The sequence below is a fragment of the Geotrypetes seraphini genome, chromosome 11 (genome assembly GCF_902459505.1).
Source record: "Geotrypetes seraphini chromosome 11, aGeoSer1.1, whole genome shotgun sequence".
In the NCBI taxonomy this organism is placed as follows: Eukaryota; Metazoa; Chordata; class Amphibia; order Gymnophiona; family Dermophiidae; genus Geotrypetes; species Geotrypetes seraphini.
Window position 1 is genome coordinate 114,868,076 of NC_047094.1, and position 17,805 is coordinate 114,885,880.

At 45.3% G+C, this 17,805-nt stretch overlaps 1 protein-coding gene across 6 annotated transcripts in view; it reads left to right on the forward strand.

Annotated features, from left to right (window-relative positions):
* Positions 1 to 17,805, forward strand: part of TBC1D20 (TBC1 domain family member 20) — a 116,758-nt gene that overhangs the window by 41,584 nt on the left and 57,369 nt on the right. For all 6 annotated transcript variants that reach the window (XM_033963384.1, XM_033963379.1, XM_033963381.1 and 3 more), the window contains 2 exons: positions 16,860 to 17,046; positions 17,257 to 17,358. In XM_033963384.1, coding sequence (XP_033819275.1) covers positions 16,860 to 17,046; positions 17,257 to 17,358 — 289 coding nt within the window. The remainder of the gene's footprint in view (positions 1 to 16,859; positions 17,047 to 17,256; positions 17,359 to 17,805) is intronic.

Here is a 17,805-nt window from a genome sequence, read left to right on the forward strand (position 1 = left end):
TAGATCTCAACAGAAGTAAAGAGGGCAATAAATGACAAAAAAGTATCCTTCTGGAGATGGAAAAAGGACCCAACGGAGGAAAATCACCAGGCGCACAGGAAATGCCAAAAGGAATGCCACCGAGAGGTTAGAAAAGCAAAAGGGAAATACGAAGAGGGGCTGGCCATGGAGGAGAAAAACTTCAAGGCATTCTTCAGTTACGTAAAGGGGAAGCGACCAGCGAGAGTGGGGCCATTGGACGATGGGGATAGGAAGGGAGTGATTAAGGAGGATAAAGAGGTAGCTGAGAGGTTGAACACGTTCTTCTCGTCGGTTTTCACGAGAGAAGACACATCTAATATACCGGACTCAGAGGAGCTCATGAGTGGGGAACAGGCTGAAAAATTGGAACACATAGAGGTAAGTAAGGAGGATGTCCTCAAACAGATAGACAGATTAAAATGCGGCAAATCGCCAGGCCCAGACGGGATCCACCCAAGGGTTCTGAAGGAACTAAGACAAGAAATAGCGGGCACAATCCAAGTTGTTTGCAACCTATCCTTGAAAACTGGAGAGGTACCAGAGGACTGGAAATTGGCGAATGTCACACCTATCTTCAAGAAGGGATCGAGGGGTGACCCCGGGAACTACAGGCCTGTGAGCCTGACTTCAATTATAGGGAAGATGGTGGAAGCTATAATCAAGGACGGTATTTGCGAGCACATCAAGAGAAATAGCCTACTGAGAACAAGCCAGCACGGATTCTGTAAGGGAAGGACATGCTTAACGAACCTTCTGTACTTCTTTGAGGGAATAAGCAGTCGGGTGGACAATGGGGAACCCATAGACATCATTTACCTCGATTTTCAAAAGGCTTTCGACAAGGTGCCACATGAAAGGCTGCTTAGGAAGCTGTGGAACCACGGGGTGGGAGGGGATGTGCACAGATGGATCGAGCACTGGTTGTCGGGTAGACTGCAGAGGGTTGGAGTAAAGGGACAATATTCTGACTGGCGGGGAGTCACGAGCGGTGTGCCACAGGGATCGGTGCTGGGGCCGTTACTCTTCAACATATTTATCAATGACCTGTAAAAGGAGGCAAAGTGCGAGGTTATAAAATTTGCAGAAGATACCAAACTGTGCGGCAGAGTAAGGTCCAGGGAGGAGTGTGAGGACCTGCAAAGGGACCTGGACAAGCTGGAAGACTGGGCAAACAAATGGCAAATGCGCTTTAACGTGGAAAAATGCAAGGTCATGCATATAGGGAAAAAGAACCCGTTGTTCAACTACAAATTGTGGGGGGCATTGTTGGGAGACAGCAGTCTTGAGAGAGACTTGGGTGTGCTGGTGGATGCATCACTGAAGCCATCTGCACAGTGCGCAGCAGCCTCGAAAAAAGCCAACAGGATGCTGGGCATCATAAAGAGGGGCATAACAACCAGGACGCGGGAAGTCATCATGCCATTGTATCGAGCGATGGTGCGTCCACATCTGGAATACTGCGTTCAATATTGGTCGCGGTACCTCAAGAAGGACATGGCAGTACTTGAGAGAGTCCAAAGGAGAGCAACGAAACTGGTAAGAGGGCTGGAACACTGCCCATACGCCGAGAGGTTGGATAGGTTGGGGCTCTTCTCTCTGGAAAAAAGGAGGCTCAGGGGAGATATGATAGAGACCTTCAAGATCATGAGGGGCATAGAGAGGGTGGATAGGGACAGATTCTTCAGGCTGAAGGGGACAACAGGTACGAGGGGGCATTCGGAGAAACTGAAGGGAGATAGGTTCAAAACAAATGCAAGGAAGTTTTTTTTCACACAAAGGGTCGTGGACACTTGAAATGCGCTACCGGAGGAAGTGATCAGGCAGAGTACGGTACAAGGATTCAAACAGGGATTGGACGGCTTCCTGAGGGATAAAGGGATTGTGGGATACTGAGAGAGGTGCTGGGATGTAGCACAGGTATAGAAAGCTAACCAGGTAATAAGTATAGAAACCCAACCAGGTCGTGCATGTGCAAGGGTTAGGACTTCGATGGGAAGATAGGACTCAATGGGAAACCAAGGTGGCAAGGGGGCCCCTTCTGGTGATTCAGACAGGTCGTGACCTGTTTGGGCCACCGCGGGAGCGGACTTCTGGGCAGGATGGACCTATGGTCTGACCCGGCGGAGGCACTGCTTATGTTCTTATGGCACCTGCATTGATGTTGTTTGTACTTATTCCAGTTTTCATCCGTTTTTGACCTTTTCCATTCCTTAAACGAAGTTTTCTTGTCTCTGATCGCTTCCTTCACCTCTACAGTGAGCCACGCCAGTTTTTTGTTCTTTTTCCTCTTGGATCCTTTTTTGATACGCAGTATAATAGATTTTGCGCCTCGGTGACTGTGTCCTTTAAAAGGGAACAAGCTTGCTCTAGCGTTTTTACTGTGCTTATCCTCTTCTCAATCTTCTTCCCCACCATGAGTCTCATCCCTTCGTAATTCCCTTTTCAGAAATTTAGCGCTGTGGCCGTTGTTCTGGACCGATGTTTCTCCCCTGCGTCCAGGTCGAAGCAGATCATGTTGTGATCACTGCTTCCCAGCGTACCTTCTTCTTTTATACCTTGTGCTGGTCCTCGTAGTCCATTTAGAATTAAGTCCAGAATTGCATTTACAAGTTGTTCCAGAAAGCAATCGCCTACAGCATCCAGGAATTTGGCCTCCCTAGCGCAGCCGGAGGTGCCTAGATTCCAGTCTATCCCCGGATAGTTGAAGTCATACATGATAACTGCATTGCCTCCCTTGCACTTGCGTTAAATCTCGTCAGTCATTTCTTCATCAATTTCTCCAGACTGCCCTGGGGGTCGGTAGTAAATGCCAATCTTCGTTTCCTGTCCATTTGTTTCCGAAATTTTGACCAATAGAGACTCTAACTTATCCGTCAGTTGTGGCGTATTCTCTCCAGTAGTGTTTAGAAGAAATGCATCTACCTCAACCTCCTGCACAGTCACTCAAGCTTCCTCTTAACAGGCTTCTGTCTCAACTTTCAAATGAAAGAAGGAAACCACGGGAAACTACTCAGACACAGAAGGGGACGACCTCACAGCAAATAAGGGAGACAAGGCAGCAAGGGACGACTCAGACACAGGAGGGGGCGACCACACAGCAAACAAGGGAGACAAAGCAGGAGCAGAAAAGGATACCATGAAAGAAACAGTAGAGACAGCTAAGCGTAGAAAGTCCAATAAGGTAACACAAAGAGAACTGAAATGTATGTATATGAATGCTAGAAGTCTGGGAAACAAAATGGGTGAATTAGAGACAATAGCAAGACACGATGAACTGGAAATCATTGGCATAACAGAAACATGGTGGAATGAAGAAAACAAATGGGACACAGTACTACAGGGATACAAACTATACAGAAGAGATCGAGTAGGGCAGAAAGGTGGAGGTATTGCCCTATATGTTCAGGAAGGAATAGAATCTGTTGGAGTGGTTACGACGGAAAGGAAAGAGAAGCTGGAGTCCCTCTGGATCAAGATTCCTAGTCACAATGGCGCAGACACAAAAATTGGTCTTTACTATTGACCCGCAGGACAGACAGAGGAAACAGACTCAGAAATGATAGAGGAAATCAAACAAGAATGCAAAACAGGCAATGTAATAATCTTGGGAGACTTCAATTTCCCGGGGATAGACTGGAACCTGGGAACCTCCAACTGCGGCAAGGAGGCCAAGTTTCTGGAGGTGCTAGGGGATTGCTTCCTGGAATAAATGGTAAGAGAGCCGACAAGAGGCAGCGCCACCTTGGACTTGGTCCTAAATGGCCTCACGGGACCAACAAAAGAAGTAGAAGTCACGGTCCCGCTGGGGACGAGCGATCACAACATGATCAACTTTAAACTTGACAGTTGGAAAGGAAAACGTACCAAAACCATAACCATGACCTTAAACTTTAAAAAGGGTAAATACGAACGCATGAGAGCCATGGTAGAACAACGGCTCAAGAAAAAGATGAACAAAATTAAAACGGTAGATCAGGCATGGTCCCTACTGAAAAATACTATCACGGAAGCACAAAATCCCTACATTCTGCGGATTTCCAAAGAAAGGAGAATAAAAAGCAAAGGAGAATCGGCATGGCTTACCAGACAGGTGAAGGAAGCCATAAAAGAAAAGAAAGATCCTGGAAGGAGCGGAGACGGAAGAGACTACAGTAATGATCCACATCGGGACGAACGATGTCAGCAGGAGGGACTATAGAAGAAACACACTGATAGAACAGTTCAAGATTCTGGGAATGAAGCTAAAGATGAGGACCCAGAAGATAGCGTTCTCAGAGATCCTACCAGTGCCGAGGGCAGATGTGAAAAGGCAAGAGGAACTACAATCAATAAATGCATGGATGAGGAGATGGTGTGAGGAAGAAGGATTCCACTTCGTGAGGAACTGGACGACGTTCTGGGGCAAGAGCAAGCTCTACAGGAGAGATGGACTTCACCTGAGCGCAGAGGGAACTAGACTTCTAGCAAACAACATCAAGAGAGGAATAGAACAGGCTTTAAACTAACAAGAAGGGGAAAGCCGACAGTCGACCAAGCGTCGATGATTCGGAAAAAGGTATCTTGTGAAGATACTAAGGAGATAAAAGGCTGGGATGAGACAAGGGACAAATTACAGGAGTCGACAAACAAAGGAGAGGAGATTAGAAAGATCACAACCAAAGAGAAGAATCTAATGACCAAAACACAGAGAAAGGAAATGAAGGCAACAAAAATCCAGGAGCTAAATTGCATATATACTAATGCAATGAGCCTAAGAAACAAAATGGGAGAATTAGAAGCCATGGCTATTGCAGAGAACATAGACATCATTGGAATCTCCGAAACATGGTGGAATGAGGAAAGCAGATGGGATACAGCACTGCCGGGGTACAAACTCTATCGCCGAGACAGATTAGGACAGAAAGGCGGAGGAATAGCACTATACATAAAAGAAAACATACAATCGACAAGAATGGACATAGCAGAGACGGCCAACAAGCTAGAATCACTATGGGTTAAAATACCAGGAAGGAAAGGGCCTGAAATAAAGATAGGTCTATACTATCGTCCACCCGGGCAAACCGGAGAAATCGATGAAGAAATGGAAGCCGAGATGAAGCGAGAATGTAAAAGCGGTAACACAGTTATTATGGGAGACTTTAACTACCCTGGGATAGACTGGAGTCTTGGAAGCTCAAGATGCGCCAAGGAGGCAGACTTTCTGGAGGCTGTACAAGATTGCTTCATGGAGCAGCTTGTTAGAGAACCGACGAGAGGAAATGCCACTCTGGATCTAATCCTAAATGGGCTAAGGGGACCTGCAAAGGAAGTGGAAGTGGTGGGACCGTTGGGAAACAGCGATCATAATATGATCAAGTTCAAGGTGAAAATAGGAATACTGAAAGGAAAGAGAACCATAGCGACAACTTTTAACTTCAAGAAGGGAAACTACGAAGCAATGAGAAGAATGGTAAAGAAGAAACTTAGGAACACTTCCAAAAAATGGCATACGGTAGAACATGCCTGGTCCTTCTTCAAGAATACAGTGAGCGAGGCGCAAAATCTGTATATCCCCAAATTCAGAAAAGGGTGCAACAAGAGTCGAACAAAAGACCCGGCGTGGATAACTAAAATAGTGAAGGAAGCGATAGGCAATAAGAAAAACTCATTCAGAAAATGGAAGAAGGACAAATCTGAGGGAAACTGGAAAGAACACAGAAAGTATCAAAAGGAATGTCATCGTGTGGTTCGAAAAGCCAAAAAAGAGTATGAAGAGAGGCTAGCCAGGGAAGCACGAAATTTCAAGCCGTTCTTTAGATATATTAAAGGGAAACAGCCGGCTAGGGAAGAGGTGGGACCACTGGACGACGGAGACCTGAAGGGAGCGGTGAAGGAAGAGAAAGAGATCGCAGAAAGACTTAACATGTTCTTTTCATCGGTATTTACAAGCGAAGACACAACCAACATACCGGAACCTGAACAAATCTTTAAGGGAAATCAAGCACAAAAGTTAACATCCATGGAAGTGAGCCTTGATGAGGTGCGCAGGCAGATAGAAAAACTAAAAACTGACAAATCGCCGGGTCCGGATGGAATCCATCCAAGGGTTCTGAAGGAACTAAAGGAAGAAATAGCAGAACTACTGCAGCAAATTTGCAACCTATCTCTGAAAACAGGTGTGATTCCGGAGGATTGGAAGATAGCCAACGTAACGCCCATCTTTAAAAAGGGATCAAGAGGGGACCCGGGAAACTACAGACCGGTGAGTCTGACCTCGGTTCCAGGGAAAATGGCGGAAGCACTGATAAAAGAAAACATCGATGAACATTTTGAAAGAAACGAACTTCTGAAAACCAGCCAACATGGTTTCTGCAGGGGAAGATCGTGCCTGACTAACTTACTGCACTTCTTCGAAGGAATTAACAAACAAATGGACAGAGGAGACCCCATAGACATCATATACCTAGATTTCCAGAAAGCCTTTGACAAGGTGCCTCATGAACGTCTACTCCGGAAACTGAAGAACCATGGGGTGGACGGAGACGTGCATAGATGGATCAGAAACTGGTTAGAAGGTAGGAAACAGAGGGTAGGGGTGAAGGGCCACTACTCAGACTGGAGAAAGGTCACGAGTGGTGTTCCGCAGGGCTCGGTGCTCGGGCCACTGCTTTTTAACATATTCATAAATGATCTAGAAACAGGGACGAAGTGTGAGATAATAAAGTTTGCGGACGACACCAAACTATTCAGTAGAGCTCGGACAAAGGAGGACTGCGAAGAATTGCAAAGAGACTTGGACAAACTAGGAGAATGGGCAGAGAGATGGCAGATGAAATTCAATGTTGGGAAGTGTAAAGTATTGCATGTGGGAAGCAAAAACTCGAGGTATAATTATGCGATGGGAGGGAAGTTTTTGAATGAGAGTGCCCAAGAAAGGGACTTGGGGGTGATGGTAGACATGACAATGAAGCCGACAGCACAGTGCGCAGCTGCCGCTAAGAGAGCAAATAGAATGCTAGGTATAATCAAGAAAGGTATTAAAACCAGAACGAAAGAAGTTATCCTTCCGTTGTATCGGGCAATGGTGCGCCCACATCTTGAGTACTGCGTCCAGTATTGGTCACCGTACCTTAAGAAGGATATGGCATTGCTCGAGAGAGTTCAGAGGAGAGCAACACGACTGATTAAGGGGATGGAAAGCCTTTCATATGCTGAGAGATTGGAAAAACTGGGACTCTTTTCCCTAGAAAAGAGAAGATTAAGAGGGGATATGATAGAGACTTACAAGATCATGAAGGGCATAGAGAGAGTAGAGAGGGACAGATTCTTCAAACTTTCAGAGAATAAAAAAACAAGAGGGCATTCGGAAAAGTTGAAAGGAGGCAAATTCAAAACTAATGCTAGGAAATTCTTCTTTACACAACGGGTGGTGGACACCTGGAATACAATTCCAGAGGAAGTTATAGGGCAGAGTACAGTACTGGGGTTTAAGAAAGGTTTGGACAAATTCCTGCTGGAAAAGGGGATAGAGGGGTATAGATAGAAATTTACTGCACAGGTCCTGAACCTGTTGGGCCGCCGTGTGAGCGGACTGCTGGGCGCGATGGACCTCGGGTCTGACCCAGCGGAGGCATTTCTTATGTTCTTATGACGGACTCTTTTTTTTTTTTTTTTAATGGAAACGCACGAAAACAACCAAAGCTTGGAACAAGCATAAAGATGATCTGAAGAAATGTCACAAGGCGGTGAGGGATATCAAAAAGGACTATGAGGAGAAAATAGCGCAAGAGGCCAAAAACTTCAAGCCCTTCTTTAGATACGTAAAAAGGGAAAAAACCTGCAAAAGAGGCTATGGGACCGCTGAACGACCAGGGAAAAAAAGGGTACATCAAGGAAGACAAACAAATTGCAGACAGACTAAATTCTTTCTTTGCGTCCGTCTTTACGAAGGAGGACACCGCAACAATACCAGAAGCAGTGGAAGTGTTTAAAGGAGTAATAGAAGACAGCCTCACCACAGTAGAAGTGGACTTGGACCAGATATACTACCAGATCGACAAACTTAAAAGTGACAAATCTCCTGGACCGGATGGAATTCACCAGAGAGTCTTAAAAGAATTGAAGGTTGAAATCGGAGAGCTATTGCAAAAACTTGCCAACCTGACAATTAGAACTGGACAGATACTGGACAACTGGAAGATAGCGAATGCCACACCAATTTTCAAAAAAGGATCGAGAAGAGAACCGGGCAACTACAGACCTGTGAGTCTGGAAAGATGGTTGAAGCACTGATTAAAGATAGCATAGTCCGGCACTTGGATACACACGACCTGATGAAAGCCAGTCAACATGGCTTCAGAAAAGGGAAATCATGTTTTGTTTTGTTTTTCTTGAACCCTTGGAAAGAGGCAGTCCAGTGGACAGAAGCCAGAAACCAGCATTTCCCACAGGAAACAGGGAGAAACTTTCAGGACTGAAACTTGTAAGCACTCTTCTGAAGGGAGCAGGAATCTTGATAAAGCCCATCGATTCAAACGGGCGAAATATGTTGATGTTAAGAACTAATTCTCCCTGCACAGCAACTTATTAGAAGCTAAGTACTTCAAATTTTCTAATTATTAAGATATTTGAATATAAATTGAAAGTTGAACTGGCTCCTATGACGAGTGGGAGCGTAAAGCCATACACAATGAAAGCTTTTGAGTGTGTGGTGGCCCGCTGAGGACCAGTGAATAGTAATTTTGAAACTGTTCTGAATGAAGGTTGGCAAAGCTGTAAGATAACTTCTTTCAGCCGAGTGGGCTATCTGATATAATCTTCATTCTTAGCTAAATTATACCAACATAGTACTGGTGTTTACATTTCGAAGCTTCTTCTTTGACACAGGCTGCCTCGACGTCCTCGAGTCCTTCTCGAGGCAAAGCATTGGCAGATCAGCTATCTTTCTCGTCTTTCCTGCGACAGATGGCTGTAGACTTGGATGTACAATTGGATACTGGCTCCAAATATTCTAAGGAATATCTAGAAGTCATGCATCTTCCTCATCCTCCGGCAGAGTGTCTCAAGCTTCCACTTCATAAGCTTTTGAATCATACTTTTGCTCGATGCATGGAGACTCCTTTTCCATCCCAGCAGTTCCAGGAAAATTGGATTTGAGGTATAAAACTGTGCATCGCAAAGGGTTTGATAACTCACAGTTATCTCATCAATCCCTGCTTGTTCAATCCTCCTTGAAGAGATCCCATCCTTCCAAGGTCTATGCCACAGTGCCTCCTGGAAGGGAGGGGAAAACTATGGCCAAATTTGGACTTTGCATCTACCAGAATGCTATGATGTCCTCTAAAGTCCTCAATTATAGTTTTTATTTCAACACTTATTTTGAGTTTCTTCTCTCTCTTCTACCGAAGTTTTTGGCTTATATGGATAACCACATGCATTTTGAGTTTCAAGAAGTCATTGCTTCTTTCTCTCAGTTACGTCTCCATCTCCTCCAATCATCTTATGATGCCTTTGAGTTATCTGCCCGAGCGGCTGCTTTCTCTGTAGCTGTGCGTCGTCTTGCCTGGCTTCGTACCATTGACATGGACTCTAACCTTCAAGACCTCTTAGCTAACCTTCCTTGTCAAGGCAACGACCTCTTTGATGAAGCCATCGAGGCAGCCACCAAGAAATTATCTGACCATGAAAAATCATTTGCTTCAATTGTCAGACCTAAACCAATGCCAGCTCCTGCCAAGCCTGCACACCCTGCTGTTATGTATCAAAGGTGTTTTGCTCCAAAGCCGGCTCTTTATACTCGCCCTCCTCTGAAAAAACAGCAACCTCAGAAGCAACAGAAATCCCAACCTTCTGCTGCACCTAAGGCTTCTCAGCCTTTTTGACTGTTTACAACAGAGCATAACCTCCACCATTCTGTCTCTGTCTCTTTTTCCCCCTATAGGAAGTCGTCTCCATCATTTTTACAACCGATGGACGTTAATTACATCCGACCTCTGGATGCTTACCATCATCAGGGAAGGATACTCTCTCCATTTCACTCAGAGAGAGTATCCTTCCAATCCATCCCAGACCGCCTTTCTTCTTCAGGAAGCTCAAACTCTGCTTCGTCTCCATGCCATCGAACCAGTTCCCTTGGAACAGCAGAACAGGGAGTTTTACTCCCATTACTTCCTTGTTCCGAAGAAGATGGGCGATCTGCGACCCATTCTGGATCTCAGCCTCTCAACAAATTTCTAGTCAAAGAAAAGTTTTGAATGTTGTCCCTGGCATCCCTTTATCCCCTTCTCGAGCAGAACGACTGGTTATGCTCTCTGGATCTCAAGGAGGCCTACACTTATATTCCCATTCATCCGGCCTCCCGTCAATACCTCAGATTTTGGGTGGGGAATCTGCATTATCAATAGAGTTCTGCCCTTCGGCCTGGCCTCATCTCCCAGAGTGTTCACCAAGTGCCTGGTAGTGGTAGCAGCAGCTCTAAGAAATCATGGTCTTCAGGTATTTCTTTACCTCAACGACTGGCTCATCAAAGATTCCACATCTCAATGAGTTATTGTAGCGACCCAACGGACTACTTGATTCATACAAAGTTTGGGATTCGAAATCAACTTTCCCAAATCTCAACTTCAGCCCTCACAGAATCTACAATTCATTGGAGCTGTTCTGGACACTGTCCAACTCAGAGCATTTCTTCCGCAACAACTTCGGGAAGCTCTTCTTCAACTCTGTCACACAGTGTCTTCCCGCTCTTCCATCTCAGCGAGACATATGATGGTACTTCTGGGTCACATGGCCTCCACAGTACACGTGACTCCTTTTGCCAGACTTCACCTCAGATTTCCTCAGTGGACCCTGGCATCTCAATGGACGCAGGTTTGCGATCTCTTTCTCGACACATCACAGTCACTCCTTCTTTGAAGCAGTCTCTCCGTTGGTGGATGCTCTCTTCCAATCTTTTCAGAGGCTTGCTTTTTCAACCACCTCCTCATCAGAAGGTCCTCACGACAGACTCTTCGACCTACGCTTGGGGCGCTCATCTCGATGGTCTCCGTACTCAAGGCCTCTGGGCCAGTACGGATTGTCAGTGTCATATCAATCAGTTGGAACTCGGAGCGATCCTCAAAGCTCTCCATGCTTTTCAACATCTCCTTCACGACACAGTAGTCCTCATTCGCATGGACAACCAAGTCGCCATGTATTATGTCAACAATCAGGGAGGGACAGGGTCTGCCTCCCTTTGTCAAGAAGCTCTGGAGGTTTGGGACTGGGCAATCCGCCACAACACCTTCCTCAAAGCTGTCTACATTCAAGAGGCAAAGAATTGCTTGGCGGACAACTTGAGTCATCTCCTGCAACCTCACGAATGGACTCTTCATTCCTCGCCTCTTTGTCACATTTTTTCACAGTGGAGAACGCCACAGATAGACCTCTTTGTAGCTCCCCACAACTTCAAACTGCCTTAGTTCTGCTCCAGGATATATTCTCCTCACCGCCTTGAGGCAGATACTTTTCTTCTGGAATGGACAAATCTTTTCCTCTACGCATTTCCTCCATTCCCTCTCATTCTCAAGACTCTGGTTAAGTTGAAGAACTGTCATGCTACCATGATTCTAATCGCTCCTCAGTGGCCGAGATTGGTACTCCCTTCTACTTCAACTCAGCATCAGGGAACCATACCTTCTACCAGTTTTTCCTTCTCTGCTTACACAGAGTCAGGGATCTCTGCTTCATCCCAACCTGCAGTCTCTACACCTGACAGCTTGGTACTTCTCAACATAACCCCTCTTAAGTTTTCTCAATCTGTCAGAGATATTTTAGAAGCTTCTGTTTTGGACTTTCTTTTACACTTATCCAATTCTTACCTCAAGTCTACATCTATACGCGTCCATCTCAGTGCAATTGCGGCTTTCCATTAGCCTATTGAAGGGAAATCCCTCTTTGCTCATCCGGTGGTTTCCAGATTCATGAAAGGCCTTTTCCATGTCAAACCTCCTCTCAAACCGCCTCCTGTGGTTTGGGACCTCAGTGTTGTCCTTATTCAACTCATGAAGCCTCCATTTAAACCAATTGATAAGGCTCATCTGAAGTATCTCACTTGGAAAGTGGTGTTTCTCATTGCCCTCACTTCTGCTCGACGAATCAGTGAGCTGCAAGCTTTAGTTCCTGACCCACCATTCACGGTGTTCCATCATGACAAAGTAGTTTTTCGTATTCATCTGAAATTCCTACCTAAAGTGGTCTCAGAATTTCATCTCAACCAATCCATCGTACTTCCAGTGTTTTTTCCAAAGCCTCATTCTCACTCTGGAGAATCAGCTCTTCATACTCTGGACTGTAAACGTACTTTGGTCTTCTACTTGGAACACACCAAACCACACAGAACTGCTCCTCAACTTTTTGTTTCCTTTGACCCAAATAAGTTGGGATATCCTATTTCTAAGCTTGCCATCTCAAACTGGATGGCGGCTTGTATCTCTTTCTGCTATGCCCAGGCTGGATTACCCCTTCACAGTAAAGTCACAGCCCATAAAGTCAGAGCAATGGCAGCTTCAGTAGTTTTCCTCAGATTTGCATCTATTGAGGATATTTGCAAGGCTGCTACTTGGTCCTCGGTTCATACCTTCACTTCTCACTATTGCCTGGATACTTTCTCTAGATGGGATGGACAGTTTGGCCAAACAGTATTACAAAATTTATTCTCCTAAATTGCCAACACTCCCACCATCCCATTCTGGTTAGCTTGGAGGTCACCCATATGTGAGAATACCTGTCTGCTTGTCCTGGGATAAAGCACAGTTACTTACCGTAACAGGTGTTATCCAGGGACAGCAGGCAGCTATTCTCACAACCCACCCTCCTCCCCTGGTTGGCTTCTCTGCTAGCTATCTGAACTGAGGAGACGCGCCCCTTGCTGGGCGGGAAGGCACTCGCGCATGCGCGGTGCAGGCTACTCAAAACTGAGTTTCTTCAAGCAAGTCTGCTTGTGAGGCGTCCGCATCCTGGCTCTGTCGATGACATCACCCATATGTGAGAATAGCTGCCTGCTGTCCCTGGATAACACCTGTTACAGTAAGTAACTGTGCTTTTTTGCACTTAGGAGCTTCGTTTTCACTCCAAACATCTCAGATGGCCTCCTCAGGACATGATGGCATGAATTCTTGCCTCGTTTGCAGCGGATGGCTGGTGGTTTCGTGGCCGTGTATCACGTGCGCCGCGAGGGGGGCGAGGTGTTCCCTGATTCCATGCTTCTCTCCACTTTTGCCAGAGATGCATTTGGCGCATCTGGTCCCCATTAAAAAGGGTGTGCATGGCGCTGCAAGGAAATGCAAGTGCAGTTCCAGAGGACAGTCTCATACTTCTACTAAGCACTCTAAAGCTGAGGCACGCAGAGTGGCCCTTGCCGCCAATGTATAATTCCCACCTGAATTTTTAAAATATGATGTGTCAGGTTTACACTCAGAATCCAGTGCAGCAGATGGAATCTCCCCCTCTCCCCCGGATTCCTGTCTGCTGTTTAAGATTGGCTGTTTGCCTGACCTTGTATCTGAGTCCTAAGGTTCCTGAACCTGATTTCAGACCACCAGGAACAGGGTGCATGTTCCTGCATGAATGATCAGCGTCCGCTGTCCGTGTCCTTTGCAGACAATCTGAATTTGGCTAGGATTCTGTCAGAAGTCTGGGAGTCCCCGGAGGGTCCCCTTACAGGGGCTAGGGGCATGGCACATTTGTTTGCCATGGGCCCAAAATTCATCTCACTGGCCCCGCTGACTGTAGTTTCAGCTTTGGCGCAGGTTACTCAGTGTACTTCCTTACTCTCGGATGGAGGGGTTGTCCTGAAGGATGTTCAGGACAGGTGAGTGGATTTCTTCCTCAAGCACCTTTTTTCATTTCCATGGCAGCGGGAGTGAGCCACCTCCTTTGTTGCCTGTGCGTATTACTCTTTAAGGCACCAAGATCCCAAGGGGGTTGTCCTTCGGGACTGAGTCTCCTGGTTTCCAGGGCGCAATATTGAGTGGATACCCTCTATGATGAATGTTTTTTTGCTAAGCTTGGAGCTTATTCAGTGTCAGCTCAGTGAATTCTGCGGATCAGTCAGTGGTCCAGTGATTTTTCTCCAGGGCTCTGCTGCACAGGTTGCCTAGCAAAGGTTTGCTCTTGTTTGGCCAGGGTCCGGTTGACCTCATGGTCAATGTTCAGAACCATAAGCCAAAGGTGCTACCCGGTTTTAAACCTCGCCCAGGACGGAATTCGGGATGGCAGAATTTTAGTCCCTGTTGGCACCCTCACCAGTCCGCTGGGTCCCTGGCAACAGGCCGGCAATTCGATGCCCCATCCAAACCTTGCTTTGGAGGTCTGGCATGACAACAGGCTGCCCCCTTCTAAGAAGCAGTTCTGACGCCTGGATTCTGATGTCTTTCTCTCGGATTGTGGGGGCGGATTTCAGCAGAGTGGCAGAGGGTGACTTCGGACTGATGGGTCCTCAAAGTGCTCAGAGAGGGCCTCCGATTGCAGTTTTTCTGACCACCTTCAGATTTCTTCCTGACTTCGCTCCCGGGATATCCAGTAAGAGCCCGACGCGTGCGGGCCACGGTTCGCAGATTGCTTGATCTAGCAGCAATAGACCCTGTTCCAAGAGACGACGTGGGCTTAGGGGGATACTTGTACTTTTTCGTGCCAGAGAAAGATTCCATAGATTGGAGACCTTTTCTGGACCTAAAGACCTTCCTGCAACTTCCGCATATCCGGCTGGATTGGTGCATCCCAACTAATTTCTATAGTGCAGCGGAGCAACATTAAAGGGGGGACTTCTTCTTGATAAAGCCTTTGGCGAAACATGTCGCGAGCAGACAGGTCCCTATCCGACGCTTTAGGACCAACAAAGTTTTTTGTATGAAGCTAAGTACAAAAAAGTTTTTGAATATCTTTGAATATAAAGCATTAAGATTTTAGAATTTGAAAGGACTATTTAAAATGATTATTTATTACAATATTTTTGCACTTTATATGCACAATCACAAAGAAAACGTTTCACTAAAACAAGTCTGAGGAGGATGAACTTGCCATGAAATGTCTCAGCCAGGAATCAATTGGCTGTTGGATGGCACATTCTGAAGACTTAATAAAAAAATTTTTCTAATAACATTAGTATGCATTAAGTATTTGATAAAGTTTAAACGTTGTTTTATATGGACATTGTAGCCCTAATGAATATGCATGGAACAGATTTGCATGCCTGTCACTTCCATTATATGCAAATCTCTCTCGTGCATATTCATTAGGGCTAGCCAGAAAACCCGATTGACCTGATAGTCCTCCAGGACAGGGTTGGGGACCACTGCTATAGAGGCAGAGTGAAAAATCCGGAGTGGATTCCTTCTTCAGCTTGAGGCTAAAGGAAAATAACCTTACTGTCTAGAACAGGGGTGTCAAAGTCCCTTCTTGAGGGCCGCAATCCAGTCAGGTTTTCAGGAGTTCTCCAATGAATATGTATGAGATATATTAGCATACCTTGAAAGCAGTACATACAAATAGATCTCATGCATATTCATTAGGGAAATCCTGAAAACCCAATTGGATTGCGGCCCTGATGATTTTCTTTCAGGTTCTAATGGGTTAATAGTAACCTCAGTGGATCATTTTTGGAATGTCTTTGACCCAGTTTCAGAATCTCAAGTTTTAAAACTATGTGAAAAATTGAAAAAGTGTAGTTGTAAACTGGATCCTTTCCCTTCTTATTTTTTTGGAAATATTCCCCCACAGGCTATCACATGGTTGACATTATTAAATCATTTCCTTTGCAATAGTCATTTCTCATTGAGTATGGGTAATATAATCCGGACACCTCTGTTGAAAGTGCCGATCTGGACCCCTCGGTTTCCTACCATTATTGCCCAAACACAAATATACCCTTGTTGACAAAAATCATGGAATCGATCATTTCTAGCCAACTCTTCAACTATTTGGAGAAATTTTCCATTCTACTTCCATTCCAACATGGGTTCAAACCAAACTTTAGCACAGAAACCCTCCTACTGTCATTAATTTCAAAGATTCAAAACTTACAGACAGAAAATAATTATGCAGTGTGTGGCAATTTGATTTGTCAGCTGCGTTCGATATTGTCCATCATGATATCTTACATAAGAACATAAGAATTGCCGCTGCTGTGTCAAACCAGTGGTCCATTGTGCCCAGCAGTCCGCTCACACGGCAGCCCTTAGGTCAAAGTCCAGTGCCATAACTGAGACTAGCCTTACCTGCGTACGTTCTGGTTCAGCAGGAACTTGTCTAATTTTGTCTTAAATCCCTGGAGCCTCCGGGAGAGCGTTCCAATTTTCTACCACTCTATGGGTGAAGAAGAACTTCCTTACGTTTGTATGGAATCTATCCCCTTTTAACTTTAGAGAGTGCCCTCTCGTTCTCTCTACCTTGGAGAGTGTGAACAACCTGTCTTTATCTACTAGGTCTATTCCCTTCATTATCTTGAATGTTTTGATCATGTCCCCTCTCTGTCTTCTCTTGTTAAGAGATCAGGAATGGATCATGAACCTTGAATAATGTTAGAAATGCAGCTCTGGCAACATCTTGTTTTTCCCAGACTATCCTGAAATGGATAGGAATGCCTGAACTTTTAAGTCCATGTGTGATGGAAGTTGTAAACTTGTAGAACAGAAGGAATAGGTCAGGGCTCAGTCATAATTGTCCATTAGACTAGTGGCTTGGGAACGAGTAATCCTAGCATTAAGTACAGTTTTGCTGTCACTTAACTGCATGTGAGTTCAGTAGCTAGAGAACAGTGGAGATGTGAGGTAAAGACTGACAATTGCCAAGGTCTCAGTGTCTCTTGCTCTCCTTTTTCACAGGAATGCCAAATGAACAGCGGGAAGGGCTCCAGGAACAATTGATCAATATTATCCTACAGGTGCTACAGCGCAATCCCCAGTTGCACTATTACCAAGGCTACCATGACATAGTAGTCACATTCCTTTTAGTCATAGGAGATAGACTGGCAACTGCACTTGTGGAAAAGCTCTCTACTCATCACCTCAGGTGTGTCAAAGCTTTAAGGGGTGGGGCTTAGGGACTAGCAGACCCTATAGGGGGAAACTTTGCACCACCATTCAGTCTTGGATGTGTTTATGTAGGGGGAGATTACACTACCATTTGGTCTGGAATGTGCTGTTTATTTCTCTATGTAGGGGGTCTTCTCTCTTGCTACACTGCATGTAGGAAACATTTGCCACCTTCTCATCCTTACAGAGACTTCATGGATCCAACAATGGACAACACAAAGCACATATTAAATTATTTGATGCCCATAATAGACCAGGTGAATCCTGAACTTCACGATTTCCTGCAGAGGTAGGAATTGTCTGTCTGGCCTCCCTCTTTGTAAGTGCTTGAATAATGTGAGGCTTATCTAACTAAGCTCCTTGTTTAATGCACAGGTTTAATCAGGTGCCTTTTTTAGATGTTGCTGAATTTTTGACAATGATACCTTCACTGGAATTTGCCCAGAAGATTGTTGAATCTACCCAAAGTTGGGGAGTGGGGGAATAAAGGTCTAGATGTCTCCCTCCCTACAATCTTATCAATTCAAACTAGACCAGTACTAAGGTCAGATCATTATTTAGTGCAATTTGAGATCCCATGTTGAACAGAAGCTAACCTATACTTATCAACTGGCCTTTTGATAACACAACTCTTGCAAAAGTTGTACTTCAATTGGGGGATTCTAGTAGATAAAATGCTACTCAAATGATGTTTAAATAGGATGCTACTGCTAGCACAGTATTAGATTTAGTTTTT